This window comes from Gasterosteus aculeatus, chromosome 10, assembly GCF_964276395.1.
Source record: "Gasterosteus aculeatus chromosome 10, fGasAcu3.hap1.1, whole genome shotgun sequence".
In the NCBI taxonomy this organism is placed as follows: domain Eukaryota; kingdom Metazoa; phylum Chordata; class Actinopteri; order Perciformes; family Gasterosteidae; genus Gasterosteus; species Gasterosteus aculeatus.
In genome coordinates this window covers 6,435,623-6,448,585 of record NC_135697.1, presented here as the reverse complement: position 1 = coordinate 6,448,585, position 12,963 = coordinate 6,435,623, and the positions used below count along the sequence as shown (strand labels likewise).

General features: G+C 48.0%; 1 protein-coding gene across 13 annotated transcripts in view; it reads left to right on the top strand.

Annotated features, from left to right (window-relative positions):
- Positions 1-12,963, top strand: part of rbms3 (RNA binding motif, single stranded interacting protein) — a 177,282-nt gene that overhangs the window by 55,935 nt on the left and 108,384 nt on the right. For all 13 annotated transcript variants that reach the window (XM_078081366.1, XM_078081367.1, XM_078081361.1 and 10 more), the window contains exon 3: positions 5,419-5,477. In XM_078081366.1, coding sequence (XP_077937492.1) covers positions 5,419-5,477 — 59 coding nt within the window. The remainder of the gene's footprint in view (positions 1-5,418; positions 5,478-12,963) is intronic.

Sequence of the window (12,963 nt, the reverse complement as noted above, 5' to 3'; positions counted from 1 at the left end):
CCGCAGCGCTGCGTGAGCTCTGGGACGCAGCGGTCGGGTCAACACAGCGGACGGCTTTCAAGGGCAGCTGCCACACGTTGCCTCTCTGATGCAAGAGCCTCAGTGATGAGGCACGCATACGAATACTGTACGTCTAGCGTCAATGCAAACATTACACTTTACACAACTTGCTCTTCTTCTCCACACTCACTTTGTGTACACATCTCACTCTTTGTGTTTTGCTCGTTTTTACATCTTACGTCTTTTTTTTATCTCTGTTATAAAAGTATAAAGAAGTCATATATCTATTCCATCTTTTCCTCCTCGGCGCCGTCCTCTCTGTGCGTCTGCCACAGTGTCACCTGTCTCCTGCATGAACATCAAAGCCTTGACAAAATGATGAAACACATTCTATGAAATCGACAGTTATCTCGAGTGCTACCATAATAAGTGGAATTCTCTCTATATGTACAAATACCTTTACCTTTACCTGCGATTTTAATTGCTTGTTTTCTAGTGAGTACAAATCAGTGATGCTTTGTCCTATTGCATATCTAACAAGACAACACAAACCTAAATCTGCTATGTCAATGCGCATTTTTTTATACTGTTCTGGCTTAAATGACAATTCTTTACCTGAGTCGATCCTGCAAGCGTCTTTTCACCGTTCTGTCTGGCTGGAATCAGGGTAAAGGTCGTCTATAATTGGTGGAAAACATATATTTGAATGCCTCAGCTTGCCCCGGAGGCACAAGTGTCACCATTACTCATTCAATTAGACGATGTTCTCTCTAGACCTATGGAACCTCTCTGGATGATATCTGCTGCACGGGGGCGAATAGTACATCTGGGTGGGGGTCGTCTGCTGCACCCACGTGAGTGGACTTTTAAATGCAGCACCCTGTTCGCAAGTCTCCTGTCTTGAAGTCTCTGTTCTCCACAGTGAGCCTTTTTTACCTGCCTCACTCCCACCTGCACAGGTGCCCCAGAAGGCGCCCAACAAGCCCGGAGCAAAGTTTCCTGAAAGCTGTAAAGCCCGACCCTCAAAGCGGGGCTACTCGAATGGTATGCATATACCACATTCAAGTCTCCATCTGCAGGCACAGATGGGCGGTCAAATGCAGATACGGCACATTTGCGTGCACGCATGCACACCAGCGTACACACACAAAGACCTCTCGGAGAGCACAGATGGTCTCAGATCCTCGTTGGGGTTTCATCCGCCGACTGTTGGAGACGCTGCTGCCGCTGTAGCTCAATGACACGCAAACCTTTTTGGAGAGCGTGTCCAGAGGCCGAGAGCAAGGTGTCAACACAGCACTTGGGTGGTCCGTCTACCCTCGCCAGCGCTTTGCTCTCCTGCGTATCAACAACGCCACAGTGACGTGCTGCGGTTCTCTCTCTGCGCACGTACAACAAACAGACGCGGCACTTTCCCAGCTCTGATGACGGAAATGAAATACGGCCGGGATCATTTCATCCAGCGAGGGAGTGTGAGAAAAGCGTCCGGGATGTCACTTGCGTACATGCAGCTGCCCTCTAAAAAAAAAAAAAAAAAAAACGTGGCTGAGCTTTCGGCCCATCTTCGGTTTTGTCGCATCCCGCTGCCCAGACAGCTGTCAAACGAATGACATGTTTTACATCCAATTTGTACATTTTAGTTGGCCTAAGATAGCTCATAAAGCCTCCGTGTTTTGCTTTTTTTTTTAACAGGCGGTTTCATTTCTGGCGCCTTCTTTTTCTGGGTTGATCCGATGTTGCATCAGAATGATTGCCATGGGATTTCTATTAGGAGGGAGGAGGAGGAAGCGAGGGACAAAAGGAGAGAAATGAAGGATACAGAGCAGGAAGGAGAAATGGAGAGGATGGTAAAGAGGTCTTCGTTCAGAGAGAGAGAGCGAGATTTTCTCAAGGAGGAGGGAGGGCCGAGGGCCATCCGAGTCAGAGATAAGAGGCTGCGAGAGTGATTGAAATAGGATTAGTGGAGACAGCCTCTGCATCCCCGGCCACAGCATCACAGTGTTAAACCTGTGCTTCACAGGGACTGCCCCTGTCACATCAAAGCCTCCCCAGGCCGGCCTGGTGGAGAGGCAAAGGAGCCACCGGCGGGGTCATCTGCAGCCCCCCTCAACCACACACAGGCACACCCACACACACACGAACAGGCTGATCACATTCTCCATCCAGCTCCAGTATGCCATGGTTACGTTAGCAGGGATCTGGCTCCTTCCACCTATCCTTTTCATCTCGCTGCAGTGTCGTTGCGGTGTGCATTTGGACCGCGGATGCATTGATGAGGCATCTTTAACGTTTAATGAGGCAAGCGGTGATGAGCTGGCATTGGAAAGCTACTGTCTGACTGCTTCCCCAGAGGCCAAACAAAGTTCTAATGAGAACTTTCCCCCAATTTGGTGCCAAAAGCGCTGCGCTTTTCAACTGCTTCCCAGACTCAACGCATACAACAATTTTTCACTTTGGTTGTGAGGCAGGGGGGCACACCTGTGTGTGATTAGACAGACATGCATACATTGACAGACGTACGAGCTAGCTCAGTGGCTGGCTGGCATTAAGAGCTGGGAAATAAGTCATTATGATCGTTATCAATATTGTAATATAAGTTCTGGGATGAAGTCATCACATTAACATATACATTAAAAGATGTCTCCTCTGGGCGTTTAAGATTATAGATGTGACAAGTCCACCCCGGAATCCGGAAAACACGACCTTACTCCTCTTTGTACGATACTGCAGGTACTGGGGATTAATGTCCCCGACTAATGCTTCTTCATAAACAACAGTTCCAGGTCGACAGAAGGCGAGCTAGTGGCCGTTAGCTGTTGGCAAGCCGAGCAGTCCAGGTGGGCTAAATAACAGAGCTAACGTACAGATGTTGCTTTTAAGTTCTATCCGGTGAGGCAGGTCCGAGGGTGAACTGTAACGTGTGATCAAATGTTATCTGGTGAAATATGTGTGAATACAACTTAGAGATGCACAGTACCATTTAGAATTTGGGAAACATCTTCTCATTCAATTCAATGACAAAGTGTGTCCCTACCGTTCTAGTTTTTGTATCAAGAAGTAGTTCCTCAGCATAAACACAATAGCTGTAATATGTATCTTTATTGGGTTATAAGATTACAGAAACTATCGTTGGAAAATTATACCCAAATGGCAAAACCCTCTTTTCTCTCTCGTTTGCTCCTCTACAAACTCTGAAGCAATGCAATTGCTACCACGGCTCTGCATGCCGCCCAATCACACGCCACTCACTGTTCCGTGTTCATCTCGTGTACTTCTGACTGAGTGCGTCGCAATGTGATCAAACGCTTTGGTCCTCTTCTGTTGCCGTAGATTATGGATCCCTATTGCTAAAATGGCCTGTTTATCTGCTGAGGAGAGACAATCCACTGATTAGTGAGTGCGCTCTCTATACGGGTGTGTGTGTGTATAAGTTTACTTATGCGGCACGTGTGTGTGTGTGTGTGTGTGTGTGTGTGTGTGAGAGCTGGTAGTTTTCCTCTAGTATCTCATCAGTTCATATCCACCACCCACCCCACCGCAGCATGCAGTAAATAGAGTCTCTGCCACTCGTTGAGAAATAGCACAATTATACCCTGCTGGTGAAATATGGGCCGGGATGCACCACTGCTTCTTCCCTACTCAACGTGCGTGTGTGTGTGTGTGTGTGTTTGTGTTTGTGAACACAGAAAACATCCTTCCCCTCTGCTCACTCATTGTCATGTGCGTTCCCCACAACGGGATGTGTGCACTTATGTATTTATACAGAAACATGTATGCATGGCATACCCAAGTGTCATCGTACCAGCGATGTAGCCGCCGCACGCACACACACGCACACACGGTAAATGCAGACATGCAGATTGGCACTCACACATGCTGTAGTGATAATGCCGCGCAGCTTCTTGCTCTGCACACAGTACAGAATGTTGCCATTTTAGCTGAGGCAAGCAGATAGAATAACTCACTGTCAGTCAGTCACTAAGGTCAATCTTTCAATTTCCCCCCAAAAATGAAAAAATAACCCACTGCGGGTACAATACTGTGAAGTAAAGGAATATAACACCTTTCAGGTTTCCAGGGAACTACAGCAGTGATCTAATGGTAATACTGTGAAGTTTTGTGAACCACGTCATCTTTTCTGTTGGGCTTCATACAAATACAACAACCTCCTCATGTCCGTGGAATAATTCTTAGATCTTGCAACCTGTGCACTTCAATTTTTTATTTTTTATTATATTTTTATGTTTATATTGATCTAGTTTATATCCTTCTATTTTCTATGTTATTAGTCTGTATAGTGTCTTACTCTCCAGTGTTATGCACTAACCACCATGTCAAATTCCTTGTATGTCTAACATAGTGTAAATGTTCCTGATGCTATCAGCCTTGACCAGTGAAATATCAATCAACCCATCAGAGGGTACCAGTAGTACCTTCCATACACGTCAAGGTCATTGAGCTCCTCCAGCCGCAAAGGAGATATCAAAATACTAAATGCTTACTCATAGAGACGCGTCATAGGACAGAATGCTTCTGTTTGCCGCATTGTTAATGTCATACAAAGTGAGGTTTAAATGTCGCAAGTGAAATACGATCAAATATTTTTTGGATTGTATTTCACTTCCGAGTAGCAGTAGCATATGTAGCAGTTCACGTGTCTACGTGTTCACGGCACCTTCCAGTTCCATTTCTATCTGTATTCTGAAGGTTTTCACAGAGGAGTTTGTTCATATATCATTCATCGCCTGATTTGTACAACATTTTATTCCTAAAAACATGGTCAAAAATAGATTTTTGGGGGGGAGTTTGGGGATTTATCAGTTGATCCAAAAATATATAAATTTAAATTCCATTTGTAAGGACCTTTGACGCTAATATTAAAAGAAAATCGGGCTTCTTCCGATTTGTATCAAATCTGACACTTGCTGTTGGGTTTATTTATAGAAAAGCAAGTGAACATGAAATACACGTTCACTCTTTCAAGTGCGAACTAATCACCCAGATTAGTATGCAATAGAATTAATGAGTATTCAGTGTTGTTTTCAGGTGTGAAAGGCGTACATCTGAAGTGAATATGTTGTACTGCACATTAACGACTTCACTTTTAACAGCGTTGGCAGTGCTTTTGTGCTTTAAGACCTTTTGGAAATGTTCAGTGACTCGCTCAAATGTCACAGGGCTGCACACTCATTTGAAGTCAGCCATAAACATAATGTCATTGACCTCGAGTGATTTATCTTTCCAATGGCTCTTGACATTTGTGCAACTTTGCAAATTGCTAGTTGCAACTTAACGGCCCGCCTCATGGAAAATAAAACTAATCTCCTTAAACTGTGTGACGGCACTCTTAGTGCACCGCCCCGCCGGCCAGAGGTGTCCCGGTCAAAAACACTCAATTTCCTTTCTCTGTCGTTACAGGTATGGAAAAATTGTGTCAACCAAGGCCATCCTGGATAAAAACACCAACCAGTGCAAAGGTAAGTCATTACTTTGTCTGTCTTATTTGCGCACCTAGTTTTAGTGCACCAGCCATCACTCCTGAGACCATCTCTTGTCACGGCGAGCGGCAATCTGAGCCGTGAATTCATACATCAGCCGAGGAAGCCTCGCCCCCGTAAATCAGCAGTTTAGCGAGTAGCTGGCTCCCCTGTTGCAGGAAGGCTTTGCGTAAACAAGCCGCTCTCAGCTGTCCCCCAGTAAATGGTGCGCACATGCGCCGATGACATTATCAGCCCTGGTGCACGCAGACGCGCAGCGTGCATTTACACGTCTGGGCGTCCAGTCGGAGGGGCTAATAAGGCAACTGGGGTTTCATGAACCGCTAACTACCGTTGTCACACTCACCATCTCGGGGTCTCGGATCCGTCGTCACTTCCTCGCGTGGCTCTAAATACATTTCCACACACTTTTTGTGTGCAATCAGTCGGTAATGATCATGACCAGCTCGGCCTCCAGTGAAGAAAGAGGGAAGGAGAAGGAGAGAATCAAGCGATAGATGAGATGAGTGAAAGAAAGAAAAGAAAAAATAGTGCGGTTCTTGCCCCGAGGTGTCTGGCAGCACTGTTTAAGAGCTATTGAAGTTGCATCAATACTTTTAATTGCTTTTTGTGGTTTCCCGGCTCTGAAGTGTGGCCTTTCAAGGTGAAGGCTGCCTTCTTAACCCTGCTCCACTCCTGAGTTTATCCTGCCAAGCATGCTCTAGGTCAAAATGTTTGGGAAAATAGCCTCTGCCTGTGAGGCTAGGGAGGAGAAGAGAAAAAAGCAGGTTAATTATCGCGACGGGTCCTTTTCTCTGTGAGTCCTACGAGCTATTGAAGATGAGACGGGACGCATGTTGGTATGAAGGATGCATCAGTAGGTCAAGTGGAGAAAAGAGACGAAGAGGGATCTAAAGCTAAAGAAGAGGGGGGAAAAATCTCCAGAGTGTGTGTGTGTGTGTGTGTGTGTGTGTGTGTGTGTGTGTGCTGCTTGAAGTTTCTGTGACGCGAGGAATACACTGGCTACACTACCACACGGAACCGGCTTGGCAACGTGCGGTGTGTGATACCATGTTTCCCATAAGTCACCCTCCTGGAATACAGCCCTGCGGAGCGGTCAAAGAGCAAACATAAGCAGACGTATTTTACGACTGAAGAGAGCGTCCTGCTCTTTCTTTAGTATTGGGGGGGGGGGGGGGGGGGGGGGCAGAGCGCGAGGACGAGGACTGCATAACCGTGGGCAGAACAATACAAATTGTGCGGCAAAACAGCACAAAAACACATCACTCCTGCCGCCACAACGCGACATCTCTCCCCGCACGTATCTGGCCATCTCGTGAGAGGGAGGCGGGTATCGGTGCATTAATGAAGCATCGCAGGCCGCCGCGCTGCCGGTGTACGGAGCGGAATCGACACATCACCCTGACGCGTAGTCACGCATTGTTTCCAGTCGTTTGACCCCGACAACCCTGACACTTGTTCAAATGTCAGGGCTGGCGGCTTATCACTGCTGCACACGGCGAGCATCCCTCTCCCTCTCTCAGGTCCCTTCTGCCGCTCCACATCCCCTCCCCCCTTCCCCCACCCCGCCCCCCGGGTTATCCGCGTTGAGCTCCCCTCGGTGAGCTCGGTGTTTACGGCAGAGAGCTGGGACGGAGAGGAGGTCAGGGCCGGTCACCTGCGCCTCAGACAGGGATCGGCAATCAGCCCGTCAGAGAGAGAAGAGGGGATCATATCGAGGACTCGCTTGGATATCACCCACCCCCCCCCCCCCCCCCTCCACCACCACCACTTTATTTCCTGGATCCCACTTGTTTTTTCTGTGGTGTGCATGTGCTCATACTGACTGGCTTCACAATTCCATTACGATGCTTGAGGCATCACAATGTATCATATCCTCCATTTTTTTACATCACTGCACATTCACAGCTTAATACAAACGATCGGATAAATCTGATCTGCCTTATCATTCCGAAATCAGACCGGAACAGCCCAGGGAATGTATATCGGCATCCCTTCAATACACGCACCTGTGGGACCCGCCACGTCACATAAACGAGGGATGTGATAATCTGGCCATTTGGTACAGTAGAATTTTTTGTTGTTGTTGATTGTTTATCTAGAGGGCATATGGAGTAATGGTTGCTGGATGACGATGTCAGCATTTAGCAGGTGAAGTTAGCGACCAGGTTTACAAGTTAGAAGCTACTTGCTTAATAACTTTCAAGAACTGTGAGCCTTCAACTCAATGCACGCTGTACCCATAGACCTTTTGCCATTCTGTTGCTAGGGCAACGGCTTTGGTACAAGTTAATTTTAAGGGAGCAACTGTGGAGATGAAGATGTTTGGAATGTTTACGCAGTCAAGTCGGAAAAGGTTCTCGTGCTTTGTAGAAAATCATTTCACTTTAGTTTTCTTGAATGTAAACGTTGATGGCTGCCTCTCCCCAGCAGACGTGTTTCACCTGTTGGGTCGATGTAGCGGCTATAAAAAGATGAAATTGAATGTGAGAGAGATGATGGGAAGGCAGATCACTGCTGTGAGATGAAATAGTGAGCGTGGGAGGGTTGAAAAGCAGAAAATCACTGATGATGCTCTCTGTACTTACAGGTCAGGTGTTTGGGAAATGCGTATCTTACATGAGCCAGCACATGCCTGGCGCCCCTGCGCAAAGATGAACACACACACACACACCAAATCACGCACACTGTCTCCCGACTACACATCTATCTATACATCTATACATTTGCCCCTTGGTGGACGGGAGTGCTGCAAAGCCCCGTTTTAAGCACCACATCACAAGAAAAAGACGACGCACCAAGACCATGCAACACTCAATCAAACGCTCGCACAGAGGCTGAGCGTGCCCCCGCACGCACCCCCGGTCCGTCTGCCCGAGGTGTGTTGGGCTCACTGCAGCAGCAGTGGCCGTGCAGCAGATCCATCAATCCTCTTCCTAACATCACAGCATGTGAGCATGTCTGCATTCTCTGGCCTCTCTCCTCCACCAGCGCACCACGCAGGCCTTTCAGGAAGCCTCTCCACCTTCACCAGCGCTGACTCACTCCCTCCATCCCTGCCTTACTCTATGACACACACACTCTCATGCGCGTTTGGATGTAGGCCAGCTCAGAGAGAAACGCTAACAGGAAGTTGTGGAAGGGCCCGAGGGCTGTGGAGCGCTGTGAGTAAGAGGAGGCATTCAGCTCGTCTCTTTCCTCTTGTTTAGCTCTCATGTTCCTCCGCACTCTTACACCGCTCCTCCTCCCCCTTTTTCTCTCTACTTTTCTCCCTCACTGTCTGTGTTATCCTCCCCTGCACTTTCACAGATACTGTAGAAATGCAGCGGAGATTTGGGGGGTTTGCACAGACAGAGTGACAGACAGAGTGAAGGGGGGGGGGGTTGAGAGTGACAGAGGGGGAGGGAGAAACCGGACGGGCCACGGGGAACCCCAAAACCGCTCACTTTGCCTCTCAAAAGGCGGCTGCTGCGTTTGAAATAAAGCAGGGCCGACCGAATGGAGACATTAAATTCTTTTCCCCTGCCGGAGCCCAGAGGCGGAGGAAATGACCTCAAGCCCTGCAAAGGACCTCCGTTTCCCCCTCCGCCGCCGGGAGATAAGGCTGTGTCGAGATTCACCGCCGCGCTGACCGGCGGGAGACTGGCGAGATGAGGAGATAGTCCCCGGTGGCCCTGTGCTCGGCAGCTTGTTATTGTTCCCGCCCTGCTACTCGCCGTCCATTTTGAAGGAGGATGTTAAAAACTCACGGGGGCATTACATAAACTCTAAAACACTCAGTCGCCTTTGCTCTGTTACGCGGGTGACTTGATGTAAAGCGGGCCAACTTCCTGTTCCAAACCAATGGATTGTGTAAGTTAGGAATAATTCATGTTTGGTCCAATGACCTTCTTCACAAAATAAAACAGTAGTTATAATGAATTCCCAGCAGGACGTCTTTGCATACTGTTCCTGAAAACTCCTTGCCTTTTTGAATACAGGATCCCTGTTGCTGGGCTGGGTGCAATTTAAAAGCCTGTCAGACGCTTGACCATTACAGTCTGAAGCATCCAATGCCCTCACCCGAGCATCAGCCTAATGGAGTAATATAGCCAATGCTACATTCTATAAAAACAGATTTATTGCTGCATCAGTGCCGGAGTGGAGTATTGCATGACTGCGGGCATAAGGGCTATTGATGAATGAGGTGACGCTCTCCAAAAAGGCCTGTTTTTCATTGTCATGTGTATCTGTGCGTTCGGGTTGGGCTGTGGAAGGGGAGAAGGGGAGGGTGGAGGAGAGGGAGGGAGGGAGGGAGGCGCGGGGGAGGTTAGGGTGGGTGCAGAAAAAGGCAGAGTGCTTTTTGCATCCGTTATTGGTTTCTCATTAGAGGGGCTGAGATATAAACATTTGTCTATGTTGTACACGGTGCCGGCGCAATTAAGTATTCTCTTCGCCGCCCCCTCTGCCCTTTGAAAGTGAATTATGTGCAGATGAGAATCTCGACTGAAATGTGGCCAACACCGGACCTCTTCCAAATGCCTCAGCTCCCTAAAAGCCCGTTCCAGAAAGTGGCGAAACCTGCTGCGGGAGCCAGCGAGGGGGTACGCGCCGTTTGTCTGCTTTGCATTGCGTCTTAATGACTCTTAATTAGCAATAGCTGAGGGATAATCACATCGATTTGGACAGAACCTCACTGCGGAACACCCGCAGCCTTTGTTAGCATCACACACGCACACACACACGCACGCAAAAAGAAAATCCGGTAAGTTCCAAGTTGGCCGTCCCCCAAGAAGGCATCTGATTGGCCGAGTTTGTAAATGAAAGTGGCCAGGGCCATCGGCGCCGCATTCCTTGAGCTCTGACCTTTCGCACCCCCCCCCCACACTTCCTGTGCGTTCTGGATGCAGCGCGGCCCGTCCATGTGTGCGTGTTTTGAATGAGTGAGTGCGTGTGTGCGGTGGGGGGGGGGGACACAGGGACCGATAAATCACAGATCAAAATAGACCGCCGTTTCCCCAACAACATTTTTTGCACACAGATTCGTTGCGGATTAGAAGAAAATGTTTGCCTCATTTGTCCGTCTTGTGGATCCAAACAGAGACAGAAAATGTATAAATGTATTCCTAAACCTCGACGAGCCCTGGGGGTTATCGCCACCGATAGTCATTGGCCCCTTTCTTTGTCCTGTTTGTTGACGAAAGGCCTCAGAGGACACTGGTGGAAGGTGAGGGGGCGTAGCTCGAGTCATCTCTTATCCCAGACCTGGGGGCGCGCATGGCGGGGGAAACCGCAGTGAGGGATTCGGCCGTCCACTGACCTGCCAAGGCGCCGGCCCGCCGTGCACGTCTCCTGACTAATGATCACACCCTTGATTGGTTAAGGAAGGTATTAATCAGGCTGCAACGGAGAGGAAGGCCAGGCGGGGGCGGCCGGGCCGTTCCTCATGAGTGGCTAACAGATCCGAGGCAAAAAAGAAACGAGCCGGGAAACGGGACTCTTTGTCCAGATCCTCAAAGTTCGTCTTTACCTGCCCTCACCCCCCCCCATCATCCCCCCGAGCCACAAAGGCGCCTGATGTTCATCGATCCGCCTTTGTTTAAATATTTAGTCGGCCCTCCCGTCTCGCCGGTGGCGCTTTGAGGCACCTGACGTGATTACATTGCTGATTGCAACGTGCCGCTCGCGATGAGGGGAGGGTGGGGGGGTAGTGGGGGGATTGATCTGGTGGCGCACAAGATGGCACCCGGCACTCATACCAAAGATACAAATCCCTGTCCCAGTCAATCTGATGGGAGTGTGGTTATTTCCAGACGCGCTATCGGTGGAGTGAGACAGAAGTGTGAAGCAATGATCGCACCTGCTCTTTGTGTCAAAATGTGCTTCTACTGCTTCTGGCATTTCCTCATCAGCGGGTTCTATAATGAGCAGCTATACAGGGTGGTTTGACATTCTAACCTGTGTGTGTGTGTGTGTGTGGGGGCTGCAGTTCTGTTGTTATGAATATCTAGTGTGTTGGCACTTACAAGTTTGTGACACATTAGTGTGAATATAGATGCAGCATACGTGTGTGTGTGTGTGTGTGTGTGTGTGTGTGTGTTTGTGTGTGTGTTTGTGTGTGTGTGTGTGTGTGTGTGTGTGTGTGTGTGTGTGTGTGTGTGTGTGTGTGTGTGTGTGTGTGTGTGTGTGTGTGTGTGTGTGTGAGAGAGTGTTCTTTGGTGGTCGTGTATAGCCACTCTGCGTTTTTTTTTGGTTTTGCCCCGGGTCTCGTTTTAACAACCTCTTGACAAGTAATTAACACTCCTTTGGTCTCAAACCTCTCATGAGTGCTCTTCACGTGTTGCACCAAACACGTCGGCGCTTCGCCATCCAGCCGGAGCCGAGCAGTGATGTCATCAACAGATCGCAGTGAAGACCATATCTGCACAGTTTTCTTTTTCTGCTACTTTAAATCAGTGAGTGTCGCCTCCGCTGAGACGTGCATTCAGTGTGTGAAATCTTTATTTTGAAAAGGCCGATGAAGATCAGCTTGTATTCTTAGAAGCTTCTTCTCTCGTCTCCTCTTACCATTTGTCCCGATGCCGTGTTCCAGCACCAGATTCCAACATAATTGTAGACCTCAGATAACAAACACATGTTTTAAATGTTGCCATGACTGTCATGTTAGATTTATAGCCGAGAATGTAGCTGAAGCCATATGTTGCTGTGCAATAGCTGTGTGTGAACAGATAGGACTTAATTAAGGATCAAAGGAAGCAGTAAATGAGCAAAATAATGGAAAAGTAAGAACTATGGAAGACTGACATCATTATCGTGAAATACCTCATTCAACCTTTCATAATCTAACTTATTATTACACATTACTTCATGGCGCCTCTTTACTGAACAGTGATGTGCCGATCAATAGGATTTTAGTTTCTGAAGAACAGCAACAAAATGAGTTTTGATGTCACAGACATACTTTTTGAATATTTATTGTAAACTTTACATCATATGAAAGCCCTCTAGCGTCTTTCTTTTGACAGAATCCTGTCATTTGCAGAAAAAAGGCTTTTATTTTGAAAGGTTTGCAGGACAATAGAGTGGAATATGCAGTTACTTGCACAGCTTTGTTAATTCATAGCTTACTGGTTTGGTATTGTGCATCGCTATTTCATTTTTCACAAACGTCGATTATGTCTACAAAAACGCATAAGACATTTATAAAGATCCAGGAGTCAGGGTCAAAAGCATGTTAACCACTTTCATGCCGGGCAGCCAATCTTTCCGTTGTACCAAACTCACCTGAAACATTTGCACAGATATTGGATGAGGAATTTGTTTTTTTGTTTTTTTTCAACCTCCCGCTCAGTTTGCCGCCGGTCCCTTTTGGCCTTGAGCCCTGGCTCTGTGCCCTCTGCAGATCACAACCGCAGCTCTCTGACAAGGACACTCCTACACCTGCGGAGAAGATGACAAGAAATACAATACAGCCATTTGGTAGGGC